Source organism: Eubalaena glacialis, chromosome 13 (genome assembly GCF_028564815.1).
Source record: "Eubalaena glacialis isolate mEubGla1 chromosome 13, mEubGla1.1.hap2.+ XY, whole genome shotgun sequence".
Classification (NCBI taxonomy): domain Eukaryota; kingdom Metazoa; phylum Chordata; class Mammalia; order Artiodactyla; family Balaenidae; genus Eubalaena; species Eubalaena glacialis.
In genome coordinates, this window is record NC_083728.1 from 55,844,659 (window position 1) to 55,860,938 (window position 16,280).

The 16,280-nt window shown below is 56.9% G+C and overlaps 1 protein-coding gene across 2 annotated transcripts in view; it reads right to left on the bottom strand.

Moving 5' to 3' along the window:
- AXIN1 (axin 1) overlaps positions 1-16,280 on the bottom strand; it is a 57,990-nt gene that overhangs the window by 4,899 nt on the left and 36,811 nt on the right. For both annotated transcript variants that reach the window (XM_061208048.1, XM_061208047.1), the window contains exons 3-8: positions 15,683-15,823; positions 12,249-12,345; positions 7,461-7,598; positions 3,132-3,658; positions 2,442-2,612; positions 132-377 (exon numbers count right to left, since the gene is read on the bottom strand). In XM_061208048.1, coding sequence (XP_061064031.1) covers positions 132-377; positions 2,442-2,612; positions 3,132-3,658; positions 7,461-7,598; positions 12,249-12,345; positions 15,683-15,823 — 1,320 coding nt within the window. The remainder of the gene's footprint in view (positions 1-131; positions 378-2,441; positions 2,613-3,131; positions 3,659-7,460; positions 7,599-12,248; positions 12,346-15,682; positions 15,824-16,280) is intronic.

A 16,280-nucleotide genomic window follows, 5' to 3' on the forward strand; every position in this document is an offset into this window, starting at 1 on the left:
AGCGCATGCGCAGGGCAGTTGCGACACAGGAAGGGCTCCCCCTCCCTCCCCAGAGGGACAGTGTGATGACCACCTGCCCTCCCAGCCCTTGGCCACACAGCAGGCGGCCCTGCTCTCCCGAGGTCCCGTACCTCTGCCTCGAGGGTGCCTTGCTGGCCCTCTTCTCCTCCTCCTCCAGGCGCCGGCGGGCCTCCTCCAGCTGCGTCAGAGGGTTGGGGGCCGGGTTGGGCGGCATCGTGGGGTCCTGGATGAAGAGATGCGAGGGCTGCACGGAGGTCCGGAGCTGGGCGCTGACCCAGGGGTGCACGGCCCCGGGGCGCTCGATGGACAAGGGCCGGGAGCTCTCGTGGGCCTGCTGCTTTTTTGCCCCGGACGACCTGTGGGGCCAGAGAACAAGGTGAGCAGCGCCCACGCCCCCCACGGCCCCCTGCACCTCGAACGTACAGTCCTTCCTGGAAACTTGTGTATTGAAATATAAATCATGTCCTATGTGAATACTTTTTTTTTCTGCTTCCCCACGAAAACTTCTTTTAAAGAAAAGTTTTCAGTGTTATTGAAAAGTATTTTGATATTAAAATAAGTGCTCTTTGTGAAAAACCTGAAACAGTCAGGAAATTCAAAGAAAAAATAAATGTAATTCAGCAACAGCCACTCTCGGTATATTCAGTGTATTTCCTTCTCCATTAAAAACACTTGACACAGGGACTTCCCTGGTGGCGCAGTGGTTAGGAATCCACCTGCCAATGCAGGGTACATGGGTTCGAGCCCTGGTCCAGGAAGATCCCACATGCCGTGGAGCAACTAAGCCCACGCGCCACAACTACTGAAGCCCGCGTGTCCTAGAGCCCGTGTTCCACAACAAGAGAAGCCTATGGCAACGAGAAGCCCGCGCACCGTAACAAAGAGTAGCCCCCGCTCGCCGCAACTAGAGAAAGCCTCCGCGCAGCAACGAAGCACCAATGCAGCCCAATATAAATAAGTTAAAAAGAAAAACAAAAATACTTGACGTAATTAGCATAATTCTGAACATGTGGTCTTTCCTGATTTCCCCCTCCACGTGACATCATGCTCCCCGTCATCAAACACTGAGAACGTGCTTTACATCTGTGTGACCTGCTGTCACTCAACCACTGAATGGAATTTGAGTGAAAACATCTGCCTCTCTCAGCTAGGCTGGAGGTCTCAGAAAGGGGGGCTTAGCCCCAGGAGCAAAAAGGAGGGAATCCCAAGAAGGGGGCCCTGGGGGGAGTGGGTTGACCCAGTGCCCTTGTGATGCCAGAACTGCCCAGGGAATGTACCCCAGCGGGAGGTGGACTCCTCCTAAAAAGTCCCACAAGGCCGGCCACAGGGAGACCTCACCCCATCCCCCTACCCCTCACTCCCTGCCCCCACCTCCCCCCAATTCTCCCCTCTACAGGCCTCACCTCCCCTGGGCCCACAGATCCCAAGAAGCGCCTGGTGGAGACGCTGCAGCATCAGCATTTGATAGAACCCGCAGCCCAGCCAGAGGGCAGGAGCCTTCCAAACCCAGAAGGCTGTTTCTAGACTCTTACTCTTTACCCACAGAAACCCTCCAACCCTCCATTTGGGGTTGGGGGAGCGGCCAAGGACAGAGCCAGTCCCTGTGAAAATCACAAAAGAGAGAAATCCAGAGAAGCCAAAAATCCACCCCCACCAGAACAAGAGAGGGGCTCCCAGAGAGGCCCCCCCACCAGGTCAGGCTCTGTGACTGCAAAGGGTCTGCACGCTGACAGGGGGCTTGTTCCAGGGTTACGTGGACACAAGACACAGGGACCCCGTGTCGCCAATGACCTGCCTCACCTGCCTCACACACACCACTTGGCCCTTCCCAGGAACGCCCAGGAACGGCGAGGGCCAGGGAAGTCCGCCCAAGGGCCGACCCCACCAGCCCCAGGCCCCCCGCCCAGCCCTGTCCCCACCACGAAGGGAAGAGGGGTGACACTGAGACCGACACAGAGCTCAGAGGGACGCAGACCAGATGAGAACTCCCCCGGCAGCCGGAGGACAAGCAGGTCAGGCCCATAAGGTTCCTCGCGCAGGCCCTGTCTTAGCTCCTTCTCACAGGAGGGCAGCCACGTGGCAGCAGGCATCCCCCCCCACCGGTGGGGTGGGGTGGGGGGCTGCAGCGACTTCAGACTGATCCCACCAGTGGGCACTCCTGCCCAGGACATTGAAGCTCATTGACAACCCCCACCCCATCACAGGGTCCACACAGGCAGGCGTTGACCTCATGCTGCCATGGACTGGACCTAATTCCAAGGAATTCCTGCTTCCGTGGCATGTGGCTTGCACTAAGACCAGCTGCTCGGGATGCTGGCAGAGGGGCGCTAGAGGCTGGCGGGGTGGCTCTGGACGCCTGTGTCCACACCTGCACGGGGCCCACACCCACACACGGCCCACGCCCGCACACGGCTTCTCACCCGTGGCCAGCCTTCCGGTGCCTGCTGATCTCCTTCTCGCCCTCAATGATCCACTGCATGATTTTCTGGTTCTTCTCTGCATCCTCAGAGGGGCCTGGCGCCTCCACGCTGGTGCTCTTCCCCGACTCGGCCTTCTTGGAGTTTCTTTTGGAGGTCATGCTTGCCTTCCCGCTGCAAGAGCAAGACCCGGGTCACCTGCTACTTCAGCTGGCCCGATGCTGGACAGCTGGCCCAGACCCGCATGGTTATGGGAGGGTGGCCTGGAAGGGCCCCTCCCTGAACGTGGGGCCTCTGCCCAGGCTCTGCGGGCATGAGTGGGGTTGTTTCGGCAGACTCTATGGTGGGAAGGAAAGGAAGGAAGGCGTCCGGGCAGCATGGGCCGGGAGGGTTGGAGCCAAGGTGGCAGCATCCAGGGCCTGGCCACCCTTCCTCACCCAGACACTGCCCTCTGAAACGGGCGCATCTGACCCGACCATGCTTCAAGGCCGGAGCTCCAGCGGCCAGTGCACCCAGGTGCCTGCTGTCTCTGTGGCTGACCCTGATTTAATGACTTTTAAAGGGGAATCCTGGCTTGAAGGCTGAACAGAGGCCACAGGAGATACGGCCTCTCGCCTTGACCCCTTTTTCCTGGAGACACACACAGCCTCACTGACACAGATGCAGAAAGAGGGAACCGCCGCACACACTCACCTGTAGGCCAGGCTGTCACTGGTGGTGGGGGCGGCGCCCATGCTCTCCACGTGGCTTCGGGGCTTGGCCGCGTGGCCGTGCAGCTCTGGGCCCCACGCGAAGCTGCTCTGGACCCGGCGGGAGGCCTCGGCCTCAGCTGGCTCCTTGGGCCTAGCTGAGCCATGGTGGCCATGGTGGTGGCCGTGTCTGTGGAGGTGCAGGCCAGCTGTGTCCAGCTTCGCCCCCGACTTGGGCACGTGCTTTCCATGCCCAGGCACTGTGCCCCCTAGCACCCCCATCTTGGGCATGTGCGCACTGTCCGGGGAGCGGTGGCCGGGCCCCGGCGACTGGCAGCCCGGTGTCCTCATGACTCGCTGCACGTGCTCGTCCAGGATGCTCTCGGGGTTCTCCTCGTGTGCGTCCCGCAGCCCCACACAGCTCATGTCCGCGTAGCGCGGTGGGAAGTGGTGCCAGGCCGGGGCCGAAGGCAGCTTATGACTGGCCCCTGGGGGGCCAGAGGACACATCACCATCCTCACCTTCTTCCTCCTGTGGGGACAAGGCCATACGTTACCTCTCGGCACTGGCAGCACTGTGGAAACCTCACGGTTGGGGAGACAAATCACAAGCAAGCAAAGGCCAGGAGCCCCGAGCCCGGGATGAGGCCGGGCAGGTGAGGTGCTGTGGGGGCCGCCCGACCCAGAGCGGCCCCCAGAGCCCCTCCTGTCCCTGCTGAGTCCGAGCAAGCGCGGCTGGGCTCTGGGCAGGCTGCGCGGCAAGAGGGTGCAGACGGATGGAGGCTGGGTTCACCACCCGAGTGTGGCGGGTGCGCGGTGAGGAGGGGCACAATGCCAGCGCCGCGGAGACCACCGGGAATCCTGGCACTAGTTCCACTTTCTTTTATGCTTATCAATAAAAATTTTGGGTTTTTTTCAGTTGAGTTTTCCTATTTCTCAATCTTACTGTCGTATTTTCCATCATATTTTCAAAGGGAATGTTGCCCTTGTACAGAAGAGCTCTTGGTTTTCGCTTATCTTGCTATTGGTGTCTTAATAAATTCTGACATTAAACTAATAGAATTTCCTTTGACTCTCTGAGGATTACCATAACCACATCTATAAACATAAATATTCGATCACTTTAATTCCGAAAGACACTAGTCACATTTATTTTCTTGTATTATTGACTTGTCCAAACCAGAATGCTGAGTATGTCTGGTCATAACTGAGAAAACGGGCGACTAAGCCACCCTGCACTTTAACACAAAAAACCTCTGGGAGTTCACCACAAAACTCACCACCGCAAAAGTACCTAAATGTCATTTGGGCATGCTGTCAGCTGTGGGCACTGCAACTCAGGATGGAAAATGGCACTGAAGAGGACAGACAGGGAGAGAGGGATGGATGGAGGGGGAACACACACCCTTGGGGGCACAGATGGGAGCCGCCCTGGCAGAGCCTCAGACCCCTGGGCTGCTGCGCCCCATCCTGTGTCCCCATCTCGACCCCTGTGCTTTGCAGGGATGAGGGGCTGGGAGACTCCTCGCCAAGTCTTCCCCAGGGCACTGCAGTGTTGACACTATTCACCTAGGGCAGCAGAGAGCAAGAGGGAACCTCCGAATTCCTGGGGATCTGACATCTAGTTTTTTTTAATAGCTCTGCATGTGCAGAAATTCAATTTTAGAGTTCTATAATATTGATATTATAGATTTACGTAACCATTCGGCTGCTAGTATTCGTTTTCTTTTGTTTTTACTTTCCAAGTTTTACAATGAAAATAAGTTATTAAAAAATCTGTAGTGGGACTTCCCTGGAAGTCCAGTGGTTAGGACCTGGCGCTTTCACTGCAGGATCCTGGGTTCAATCCCTGGTTGGGGAACTAAGATCCCACAAGCTGCGCAGCACAGCCAAAAATAAAAATACTGTACTTATTCCTCTTAGATAAGGACTCTCTCACTTATAGTATGATTCATATAACTTACAAAGTCACACTGAGTAAGAGACTCAAGACCGCACTGCCAGCTGCTGGGCAGGGTGCCACACCCCTGGGGACTGAGGGATGCCTGTGGGAGCAGACCAATCGGAGCAGCCGTGCGCCTGAGAACGTGATCCTGAGGCCGGGCACCCATGGCCAACGACCACTGCAAGTGGCAGCCTGCCTGAGCTTGAGGCCCTGTGCCCGCCGACCAGTTCCTGAACTGACACTAGACATTCGTTTGGACACTTTCTGTTAAGTCAGAGAACACCGTTCGGTCCAGCCCCTCCCCTGAGAGCTCATGGGCTCCAGGCACAGCCACCAAGCGCCTGCCAGGGACGCCACAAAGAGAAAGAGTCTCAGACTCAGACGTCAGAAAAGCACACTCAATACCTAGAGCTGCAGCTGCCTGTAGGATGTCTCACCCAGAACGCTGACCTGCCAGGACCACAAGCACACGCAGCCCCTGAGCCAAGACTGAAAACTTAACAGAACGATTACGAAAGCTCAAGTCCGCAATGAAAAGGTGGTGAATTCTCGCTTTCTTAAACTTCTTTCATGGAATGTTACACACATTATGTCCTAAGCACGTTGGTTTTAAGAGTTGTTAACAGCGACGTGCTCGGGGCTGCCTCACAGAGAGGTAGTGCCGTGGAAATGCTGCTGGCCGAGGAAGACGCGGCCTCGTCACACGCGTGACCCGGGGCCAAGCTCCTGCCGAAGCACCTGCACTCCACGGGAACTCTGATCTGTGTTTGTTTGTTTGTTTTTTAACATCTTTATTGGAGTATAATTGCTTTACAATGGTGTGTTAGTTTCTGCTCTATAACAAAGTGAATCAGCTATACATATACATATATCCCCATATCTCCTCCCTCTTGCGTCTCCCTCCCACCCTCCCTATCCCACCCCTCTAGGTGGACACAAAGCACCGAGCTGATCTCCCTGTGCTATGCGGCTGCTTCCCACTAGCTATCTGTTTTACGTTTGGTAGTGTATATATGTCCATGCCACTCTCTCACTTTGTCACAGCTTACCCTTCCCCCTCCCCGTGTTTGTTTTTTCAGAGCGGGGTCGCAGGAGGCGGAAACCATGCCCCTAACTGTCCCTTCAGCTCCCCCACAGCCCCCCACCCCAGCCCTGCCGGCCACTCCCTCCCAAGCAGTGAGACCAAGTCACGGGAGCCGGCAGGGTGGGTGCCTGTCGGGTGACCTCGGGCAGACTGCTGAGCCACGAGGGCTGCGCAAGGACAGCTGGTCAGCTCAGGGGAAGCCCTCAGGCCGCACCTTCTCTGCTGTGAGGGCCGTGCCGTTGCCATGCGGGCGGAAGAGGAGAGCGTGGGCCGAGCAGGCTCCCTGAGGCTCCTCGCGGGGCAGCCCCACCCGCCAGCGTCTCACTCTCAGGGCTGCCTTCTGGTGCTGTGAGGGGTCCCAGGTTCTGACACGCTATGGGAAACCTGCCTGCTGTCTCCCCGCGGGGGAAGATGGGAGAGCCAGGCCCCCTGTTTCAGGGCTGGGCATCACTGGGAGCTCTGGAGCCGGGTGCAGGCGGCAGGAGAGGGGACCGCCAGGTGTGACCACGTGCCAGGCCCCATGTCCACCCTGATGGCAGTGCCTCCAGACTGTTGTGCACACGGCCCACCCGGGGAATGTGGAACTGAAACAGCAGGGCCCTCCCAAGGGTTCTGAGGGTCCAGCGAGGGCTCAGGTCCTGTATATTAAATAGGAAGATCGGGTGGAGAAACAACTCCTTCAGGAAACGTCACATTTTTGAGTTTCAGGTATTGGGCAAAATATCGAGAAGAGAATAGATTTCTGCTCTAAGAGAAAAAGCAAAGGCCTGTGTGACACAGCACTGAGGCCCACGGAGTCCAGGGGGGACTGGGCACAGGGAGGGCATGTGAGGGGCACGCCTATCACCAGCACCTCTGCACGGAGGCCCTGAATGTGTGGAAACGAGTCTAGTAGAATGACACGCCCAGGGCAACAAAAGCAAGGTATCTCTGGCAGTTGTGGGCAGAAAGGTATTAAAGCAAATAAATTACAAACATTACGAAACTTCTTAGCCTCCAAAGTTCCGTCAAACAAGGCTGCAGGTCAGAAAACAAGACAAAACAGAGCCTGTGTCCAGACCTAAAAGCCACTCTGCACTCGGAAGTGACAAGTGGGAGCCTCCTGCCCCTCCTGCCCATGTAAGGGCGTCTCAGCTCCGCGTGGCAGGGAGGGCACTGAGCAGGATGCAGGCCAGGCCTGGGTCCGGGAGGTGCTGGGGGGCCCTGGTGGGAGCAGCTCAGGGCCTGAAGGCCCCCTAAACTCTACTGAGTATGGTCACACACCTCAGAGACCCGGCGTGGCGCCCCGCCATGGGACCCACTCACCATCCGGACGCGCTTCAGCCGCTCCTCCAGCTTCTCCTCTGCCTCCCGCGTCCGCTGCACGGCCTCCAGGCGGTGGATGAGCTCTGCGGCAAACTTCTGGGGCTCCACACGGACTTCCTTTGGCATTCGGTACGTGCGCTGCAAGGAGACGCCGCTGGTGAGCCGTGCGTGCGGTGTGGAGCTGCTCCGCGCCCGGGTGGCCCTGCCACGCCGCAGGTGAGGAGAGAACATGGGGCTTGCATTTTATCCAAATGCAGAGACCATTTCTCCCCCACCCAGAGCTGACCCGGCAGTGAGAACGAGCAGACACCGCCGCCTCCCGCCTCGCATGACCCTGGATGGAGACACTGAGCAGGCCGGGAGCTGCGTCCCCGGGACAAAGGCCACCCTGGCGCCCTCAGCCCAGGGGCGCCTACCCCGAGAGCTTCTGGCCTGTCCCGGAGAAGCGCTTCTCGTGACTGCCCAGGCTGGGACCCAGGGCGGCTGGGGCCGTGGCAGAGGCGTGGCAGGAGAGCTGCAGCTGCGAAGACCCCTGAGGACAGGACGAGCCCACGGGCCAGAAGGGCTGGCCGCTCCCTGCAGCGCCCGCCCTGCACACAAGGGGGCAGCAGTGCCCAGCACTCAGGTGTGCATGGACCAGGCTCTGGGCTCTGATGTTGGGATGAGGGACACAAAACTCTGGGTACAGGAAAGAGTCAAGGGAGAGGCGGGATGACAGACGGCTCTTCTTTTCAGAGAACATAATTCCGCGATGCAGTTTACAACAATACACTGGATAGCTTTTTCTTTTGCGGGGGGCGGGGGGAGTAGCTAGCTTTAATGTGAAATAATTTCAAATCCAAAACAATTGCAAGAAGAGTACGAAGAACTCCTGTGCACCTCACCTGGACCCCAGCCCACTGCCACCTGCCACACTTGCTGTCACTTTCTCCCCTAGACACAGACACGCACACACTTTCTTGAGCCAGCAGAGAACACTCTGCACGTGTGACGCCTGCTAACTCCCATACACTTTAGAATGTATTTAACAAAAACCAAAGACAATCTTGTACCTAGCTACGGGACAATTATAAAAAAAAAAAATCCTGATACAATATTCTTATCTAATCACAGATCTTATTCCAATTTCACCAGCTGTCCCAATAAACGTCCTCTATAGCAAAACATGTTTTAAAAATTTAAGCCACTGAGGTCTAAGTGAGGGAGGGATGGGAGCGGCAGGAGTGCTGCATGAGGAGGCTGGTGAGGGGGAGGGGAGACCCAAGGGAGGGAGGGCCTGGCGACAGGGTGGCGCACAGGGGCCCTCTCTGACCTCTGGGTGGACAGTGGCTATGTAGAACCCTGGCCTCCAGACAGAAGCAGGCGAGGCAGGAAGCCGCGGGATAGGGGTGGGAGCCTGGGTGGAGCTGGTGCCCACACAGCCCTCCCACCAGGGGGCTCTGGACATGGTCTGGATCTGCACACCCATTCCTCATCTACAAGACAGGAGTGAGAACAGTTCCTGGTTCCTCAGAAACATGTAAAATTAGGGAAGAATGTCACATCAAGGGCTCAGAGACAAGCCACTGAGGCTGACGCTGACCACGACAGGCTCGAAGAGGCCTGGACACAGGCCAATGCTTCAGAGGCGCAGAAGTTGGGGCCAAGGGCCAGGCAGTGCCCAACACCAGGCAGGGGTTTGTCCTGGAGCCGAGGAGGCCATGCCCAAGAAGGGCAGTCAGGGTGCCCAGCACTTCTAGAAGGTCCTGAGAGAAGGTGGGCGTGAATGATGAGCCCCAGACGACTGGGCGGTGGGACCGCCAAGAGGCCGGGCCCTGGAAGGAGTCCTCAAGAGCGGGCATTGGGACAGACCACAGGGACCCGAGGGCAGCCCGGCCCCACCAAGCCGGCTGGTCAGACGCCAGAGGCAGGAGAGCCGGGGCAGGGAGCGCTGAGCCAAGAGTGCTGTGACACCAGCACGACATCCAGATGGTGAGAGCGCACGGTTCTGACCACACAAGAGCAGAAGGAAAAGCTCTTGACGAGACCCAGCGAGTCCATTCTGGAAAACAGCCTCCAAGCTGTGCAGCTGTGACTCCAAAAATAGGAAAGCTGTCAGAAGTTACAATAATTATCAGATTCATGGAAGAACAGTAACTTTTCCAGCTTTGAAGAAATAAAAAAAAAAACCACAAAGGAAAATATTTCAAGTAAATAAAAATGTGAAACTTCTGAGGAATTTAAAAGGCCAACAAAGAAAGAAGAGGCTCCTCCCTCAGCCTTAAGGATCTCAGGACCAGACACTTTACATGTGGAGGGCCACAGGCTCCCCCACATGCTGGCACCTCTCTCCCACGACACAGTCACCCACATGCGTCCCCTCCACTGGCCTCCCCAAACCCCCGTGCATCTCGCAGCGAGGAGCACTGAACGCAGTAGACCCCCCGAGAAACGGCAACTCCCAAAAAAGACGTGCAACGGCAACAGGAGCCCCAGCCCCCTGGACCCACCTCCGCCCACCACCCAGTGTCTGGTCCGACAATCAAACAAATGTGCACGGGCTCCCGGGGCACCAGCCACAGAAGACATGTCACTGGCGAACAGAGGTGCGAAGCAGCATTCTCTTCCCGTTGGCGGGGAAGGCGTCCATGTGAGTCGTGGTGGATGAGGCTGAAGTCTCTTCACCTTGAACCTCAAACCACATCACTGAACAAAACTCGGCTGCACCTTCTGCCCCGAGGACATGGCCAAGCTGAGCACAGCTGCCGACCAGCCCCCGACCAGCCCTCGCCCTGGCAGGGACTCCGCTCCCCGCGTGCAGACGGCCGCACCCCAGGGAGGACTTCCCCGGCTGCAGGCCACTCACGGTGTGTTTCTCCTCTCGCCCCCATTTACCCGGCACGGCCGTTCTCTTGAATCTGGGCTCAAGGTGCAGGGCCAGGAAACACAGACCCTCAGGATGCAGGACTGCCCTCCAAGGGCCTTCGGGACCCAAGGGCACCGCTGTTCTGATTCTGGAAGCTGCTCGGGCGGCACGTGGGCTCTGGGCCACGCTGTCCTCTCCGCCCGGCTCAGTGCTGCACATAGACAACCCGCCCCCGTGCTACTCCGGCTCTTTCTGTAGGTTTTGTCTAACACTTTGTTTAATTTTTCAAATTAAAAAATTTTTATTTTGGAAAAAATCTCAAACTTGCAGACAAGTTGCAAGAACAACATGAAGAACGTTTTTTCTGGATCTGACAGCAGACGGCGTGCTTCCTACACGCAGGGACTCTCCCACACGAGCACCTCCGGCCCCGACCCGCCTCCCTGGGCTCACCCTGGAGGTTCAGGTGGCCTCAGCGGGGTCCACATGGGATTTTCATGACCCTGTGACCTATGAGAGTTAAAGGGCAGTTCTTGTGCAGGACGGCCCTCAGCTCAGGCTATGTCCTCGCAGGGGTAGCTCTGGCGTCCTGTCACGGACGCAGGAGCCCAGGCAGGTCCTCTCGCAAAGCAGCTTTCTCCCCCAGGAGTATGTGGTCTGTGAGGGGACACTGGGGACGATGCTGACACCCTGCTCGTCAACGGGCTCGACCCCCCCATCACGTCAGCATCCACGCACGGACCCCACTCCACGGCACTGACTGTGACCCCTTCCATGTCCCCTCGCACCCCTATTTTCCGGGACACAAGATGCCGGGCCCCTCCTCTGTGCCCCTGCCCAGCCTGGTCCACAGAGCAGAGAGGACACGTGTGGCCACGGCCTCGGCTCAGGCCCAGGCTGCTCCAGACACAAGCCAGCTCAGCGATCCCCAGGAGGCTGCCCACAGGCAGGCACACGCATGCGCATACGCGTACATGTACACACACATGTGCACACACAGCCCTCATAGCGTCTTCCACTTGTCCCTAAGCAGACACCATCGGTGCCTGGTTCAGGCGCATCTGTGCCAAGGGCTAGCTGGGAGGTGACAAAATGCCCTCTTCTCAACCATATCACTTTTCTTATTTGGAAATTAAAGCATCTACAGAAAAGTGAAAAGACTCTAACCAAGGAATCCTGATGGAGGGCAGGTGTGTGCAACAATTCTGAGACGCATCTGCTCTCCCTGCACAGAAACCGCCAGGAAGACACGAGTCACTGCGGACGCACCAACGCGACGAGACCACATCTTCCCTGCAAGGTCTTTCCCGCTCCAAGTCAATGCGTCCAAACGAGGACCGCTAATCCCTCCCGTCAACAGCAAAGGAACTCTCTGCCCAGCCCCACCCTGCACTGGGCTCTCTGAGGGTCCCCAGTGCCCACGATCAGAAGAACCACTATCACCTTGTTATTTTTATCCAAGAGGTGAAGTTGAGGCAGCTTTGAAGTCAGGATGCCCCACAGTTCAGCCACAGGCGGCCGATGCCTTGTTTCATCCCGAACAAAGCAGTGCTCATGGGTGCTCAGGACGGGGGCACTGCCACGCTGTCCACAGAGCCGCCGGCCGCCAGTCTGGCCAGGCCTGGGCATCGAGCCAGCGACAGGCTCCGCGCGGTTCTCCCACCTCCAGGAGAAGCACCTCACTTAACACGATGGGAAAGGCTGTGAGGAGGGCAGTCCCTGCTCATCTGTACCAACTGTGCGGGCACTGCCCCCTCCAACCACAGGGCGAGAATGCGTGTGACCGCGTGCCGTGCCTGGACCTGAGCTGAGCTGCTAGGAAGCCAGGCCAGTGCCACAGCAGCCTGGTCAGAGTGGAGAGAACGGGTGGGCACGGGTCCAGGAGGGCGGGTGAGCCCCAAACTCGGAGACGGGGAGGGCGAGGGCTGTGCAGACGAACTTACAGGAATGTGAGGTAGAGGCACGCGCCCGTTGACCTGGACGCTCTCCTGCATCTCCCGGCGGTGCTGCTTGCGGATCCTGTAAGGTGGGACTCCATCCCTGTCCAGGAGAAAGAGACAGTCCAGCGTGAGCACAAATAGAATGGCTCAACCAAGTTCGGCTGAGCTGGCTTTATCTAGAGCAGGGGCAGCACAGCCTATTTTTCTGAGGTGTGATGGGCTAAGAATGATTTTTACATTTTTAAAGCGGAGGAGGAACATGGGACAGAGACTATTCGTGATCCTTTATGGAAAATGTGTGCTGACCCCTGCTTTACTGCCCAGGCAGGATATGGTGTGCCTACCTGGAAGGGGTGCTCTAAATGGACTGGAAACATTGGAGGGCTGCAGAATGGGTGGCCAAGACAATCTAGATCCCGTTGAAAGAGATTTCCAAGGTTCCTATATTCTGCTTTCTTCCAAGGTAAATTGGTAATGCAGTGTAATCTCTCTGTCAAATGCTCAAATTAGTTTCCTTGCCGTAAATTTTAGTTATAAACCCTTTTGAAGATTATGATAAAAATAAAAATTAAATTACATACTGTTGGGACTTCCCTGGTGGTGCAGTGGATAAGACTCCACACTCCCAATGCAAGGGGTCTGGGTTTGATCCCTGGTCAGGGAACTAGATCCCACATGCATGCCGCAACTAACAGTTCACATGCCACTACTAAGGAGACCATGTGCCGCAACTAAGGAGTCCTGGAGCTGTAATTAAGGAGCCCACCTGCTGCAACTAACACCTGGAGCAACCAAATAAATAAATAAATAAATTTTTTTAAACTACGTACTGTCTTTAAAATAACGAAGCACTTATTCAAGAGAAGTAGCAGATCCAACACATGGCTCACTGCACAGGTGCTGTCCCTTAAGAACTCGGCAGCTCTCCCCTGCCATTTGAAAGCTACTCCGGGGAGCACAGTGGCCAACAGGAGCCTTCTCTGCTCCCCGCTTCTGTCTCTGAAGGACTCTGCAGCGTGCTGCCACCTCCGACAGCTCGAAGAGATGGCCCTCCCAATCGTCTGCTACTGAAAGACTCTAGCCTCCCAGTTGTCCGGCAGGTGCAGTGAATGTCTGTGCCAGTGATCCTAACCCCTTGCATCCTGCTCAAGCACTGCCCACAGGGGAAGTGCTGACAGAGCAGTGCTGTTTTCACTGGACACCAGGATGTGAACACGCAGCCATGACAATTCTGATCTCACTGCATCGACTGCTGGAGCGCCTAGCGAAGGCGCCAAGCACACAGCACTTGGTGTGTCCTGGCCCCATCCCGGGCAGACACACACCCACAGCTCTGTGGCTTTGTGGGCAGGCAGGGCTGCACCCCAGGCTGGGTGGAAAGGGTGCACTTAGGTTCAGAGCAGGGCAGAGAGAGGCTGCGGTGTGCCCGGGTGTCCCTGGCTGTCAGGGTCCCAGGCGGTGCCACAGTGCAGACGGCTCAGCAGTCCAGTGGGGCCAGGCTGCTCCAGGGGACAGGCATCAGGGAAGAAGAGCGTCAAGTACATCTGAACGCCCTCACACAGCCCAGGGCTTGTTCAGGTGTCCCAAGCCACCAACTTGTCTGTTTCTCATGTACTCTGACAGGGCACCTAAAATCCATACGCTTCTGAGGATCAGGCACCATCCTCAGAACCTATGCCCGAAGTCAGTGGACTAGGAAGCACTTCGCCAGGTGGAGGCGACCCTGAGTTGCCATCAGAAATAATTTAGATGAAACACATGATCCTATTTTTTGCCTCATATACATTCAAATATCTGCCACAATTCTACACTCCTAATTCTCGACTATGCCTACATTTCTGAGTCTCAGTGTAAACCAGGATGAATAGAACATCAGGGAAAAAAATATTTAAAAATGTTTAGATCTTCCCTTTAGCAAACACATGTCCTTTTCTTGGAGAGAATTAAGAGACTAATTGTCATTGCAGTAACTGAGTTTCGGGGAAGAGGAAAACAGATCTCGTTCTGTCAGCTGCTCCCGGGGGTCTAAAGGGCTGCAGTTCGTTGGAACCCTTTTATGTGATACTTTATATTCATGGAAGGTAGTGTTTGAAACCCCAGTAATTTCAAATAAGTTGTTAAAAACATGTCAACATTTTATATTAAAGATTCAAGACAAAGGAGAAGGTAATGATGAATGAGAAATGCCCCACAGAGACTCAACCTGACGGGATGACGCCTCCACCGTGTGGTCACCAAAGGGGAAGAGAAAGGGCGCCAGACGCACACAGCACGGGGCTGCAGGAACCTGCTCAGAGACCCGTCCCGTCAGCGGCCTGACCCCCCATCCCATCCAGCAGCCTGACCCATCCCGTCCAGCAGGATGCAGCATGGAAAGCAGCACAAAGACACAGGCAGCACAAAGCGTATACTGAGAAGACGGCCCACAGAGCAAGACCTCAACGTGGAAAGGCCTGCTCACCTACAAAGACGAGCTCGGCAGCCTTTTCCTCTTTATTTAAACCTATCTGACCTCTAGACCCTAGCCAGGGCCGGGGCAGAGTCCCCATGACCCGCTGAGAGCAGCCAGGGCCACAACCCCACGTGCTCTCGTGGGGACAAGACACCTGCGGATGCGGCCATGGGCCCACACCTGCTGGCTTCACAGCCAAAGGCTGCCTCCCGCCCTGGACCTGGGCCCGGCCAGAACCTTCCCCTCGGTGGTGGTCAGATGGCAAATGGCGTACGACCGAAAGCTGGGCGAGCCTGACACTCATGGGTGGTGGAGTCAGGGCCCCACGTGACCCAAGCAGGCAGACAGGCAACACCCTGATGTGACATGGGCATGTCTGACACAATCAAACTTCTGACGCACGCCTGGGTCCCCAAAGTCACCTGCTGAACCAAAGAGAAAGGTATCAGAAACAGGCACTTTCCCCCAAGGGAGGGTTTTCCCTGGAGAGGACGATGAAGGAAGCTGTCACCATCAAGTGACACAGAGGCTCAATGTGGCTCCTGTGGCCCCTGGTGGCCATCCCTGAGCCGTCGGGCACAGGAGGCCAGTACAGAACCACGCTGAGGGGACGACAGGCACTGCTGAGCAGGTGAGACGGCTTCCAGATTAAAGGAGCGTGATCGCAGAGCAGGATGGACTGGAGACGCCCTCGGGGACGGCCTGCCTTGGCCGCGCCTCCGACGTGAACACCAGAGAGACCCAGAACCTGGGGCGCCAGCCCAGGCAGCTCTGAGGCTTTCCCTCTTCCAAAGGTTCCAGCAGCCTCGGCCTGGAGGGAAGCAACTACAACAAACCTTGGCTCCAGTTTGCTTGAGGATTTCTAGCGACACTCCCTGCAATGTGGATGCACTGACACCCCACTGGGGAGGGCCCCAAAACAGCTTCTGGGGAGACGGCCCTGGCTTCCCCCTTAGGGGCTGCTCTCCCAGGCAGGGGCACTTACACGCTGCTGTCGGTGAGGGACAGGCTGTCAGCATCGCTGGACAGGCTCTGCTGCTCACTGTCGTTGGCGCTGGTGGCTGGGGCGAGGGCATAGCCGGAGTTGACGTAGTAGGGGTTGACAGGCTCCCGCCAGGATCCATACCTGCCAACAAAGAGGCACGTTAGCAGCTGCCGGACAACGTCCTCGTGCATTAATCCACATTTTCAGAATCATCTGATATCCCAATATGTCAACTACAGACGCAAACAATTCAGAAGACAGAGCAGAAAGGGCTGGCGTCTCCACCCTGCCTCCCACCCCGCTGTCCTTCCCAGGGAGATGGGCATCTCCCACATCTTCCCTCCACATTAGGCAGACGTGTAAGTGAACACACGGAGCGTTATTTGGGTTGGCATTTTTATGCACATAACTGGAAATGGGGCACGGCTGCTCTGCTCTCCCTGCTCCTACAGAGCGCTGCCCGCAGACTCGCTAATCAGCCGCAAAGCCACCCGACCCTGTGGGCACAGCCGCAGCACCGGTGCCACAGTCCCCTCAAGAGGGTCACGGAGCAGGGCCAGGGCTCCCGGGCACTGAGAACTGCCACAGGACGGATGAG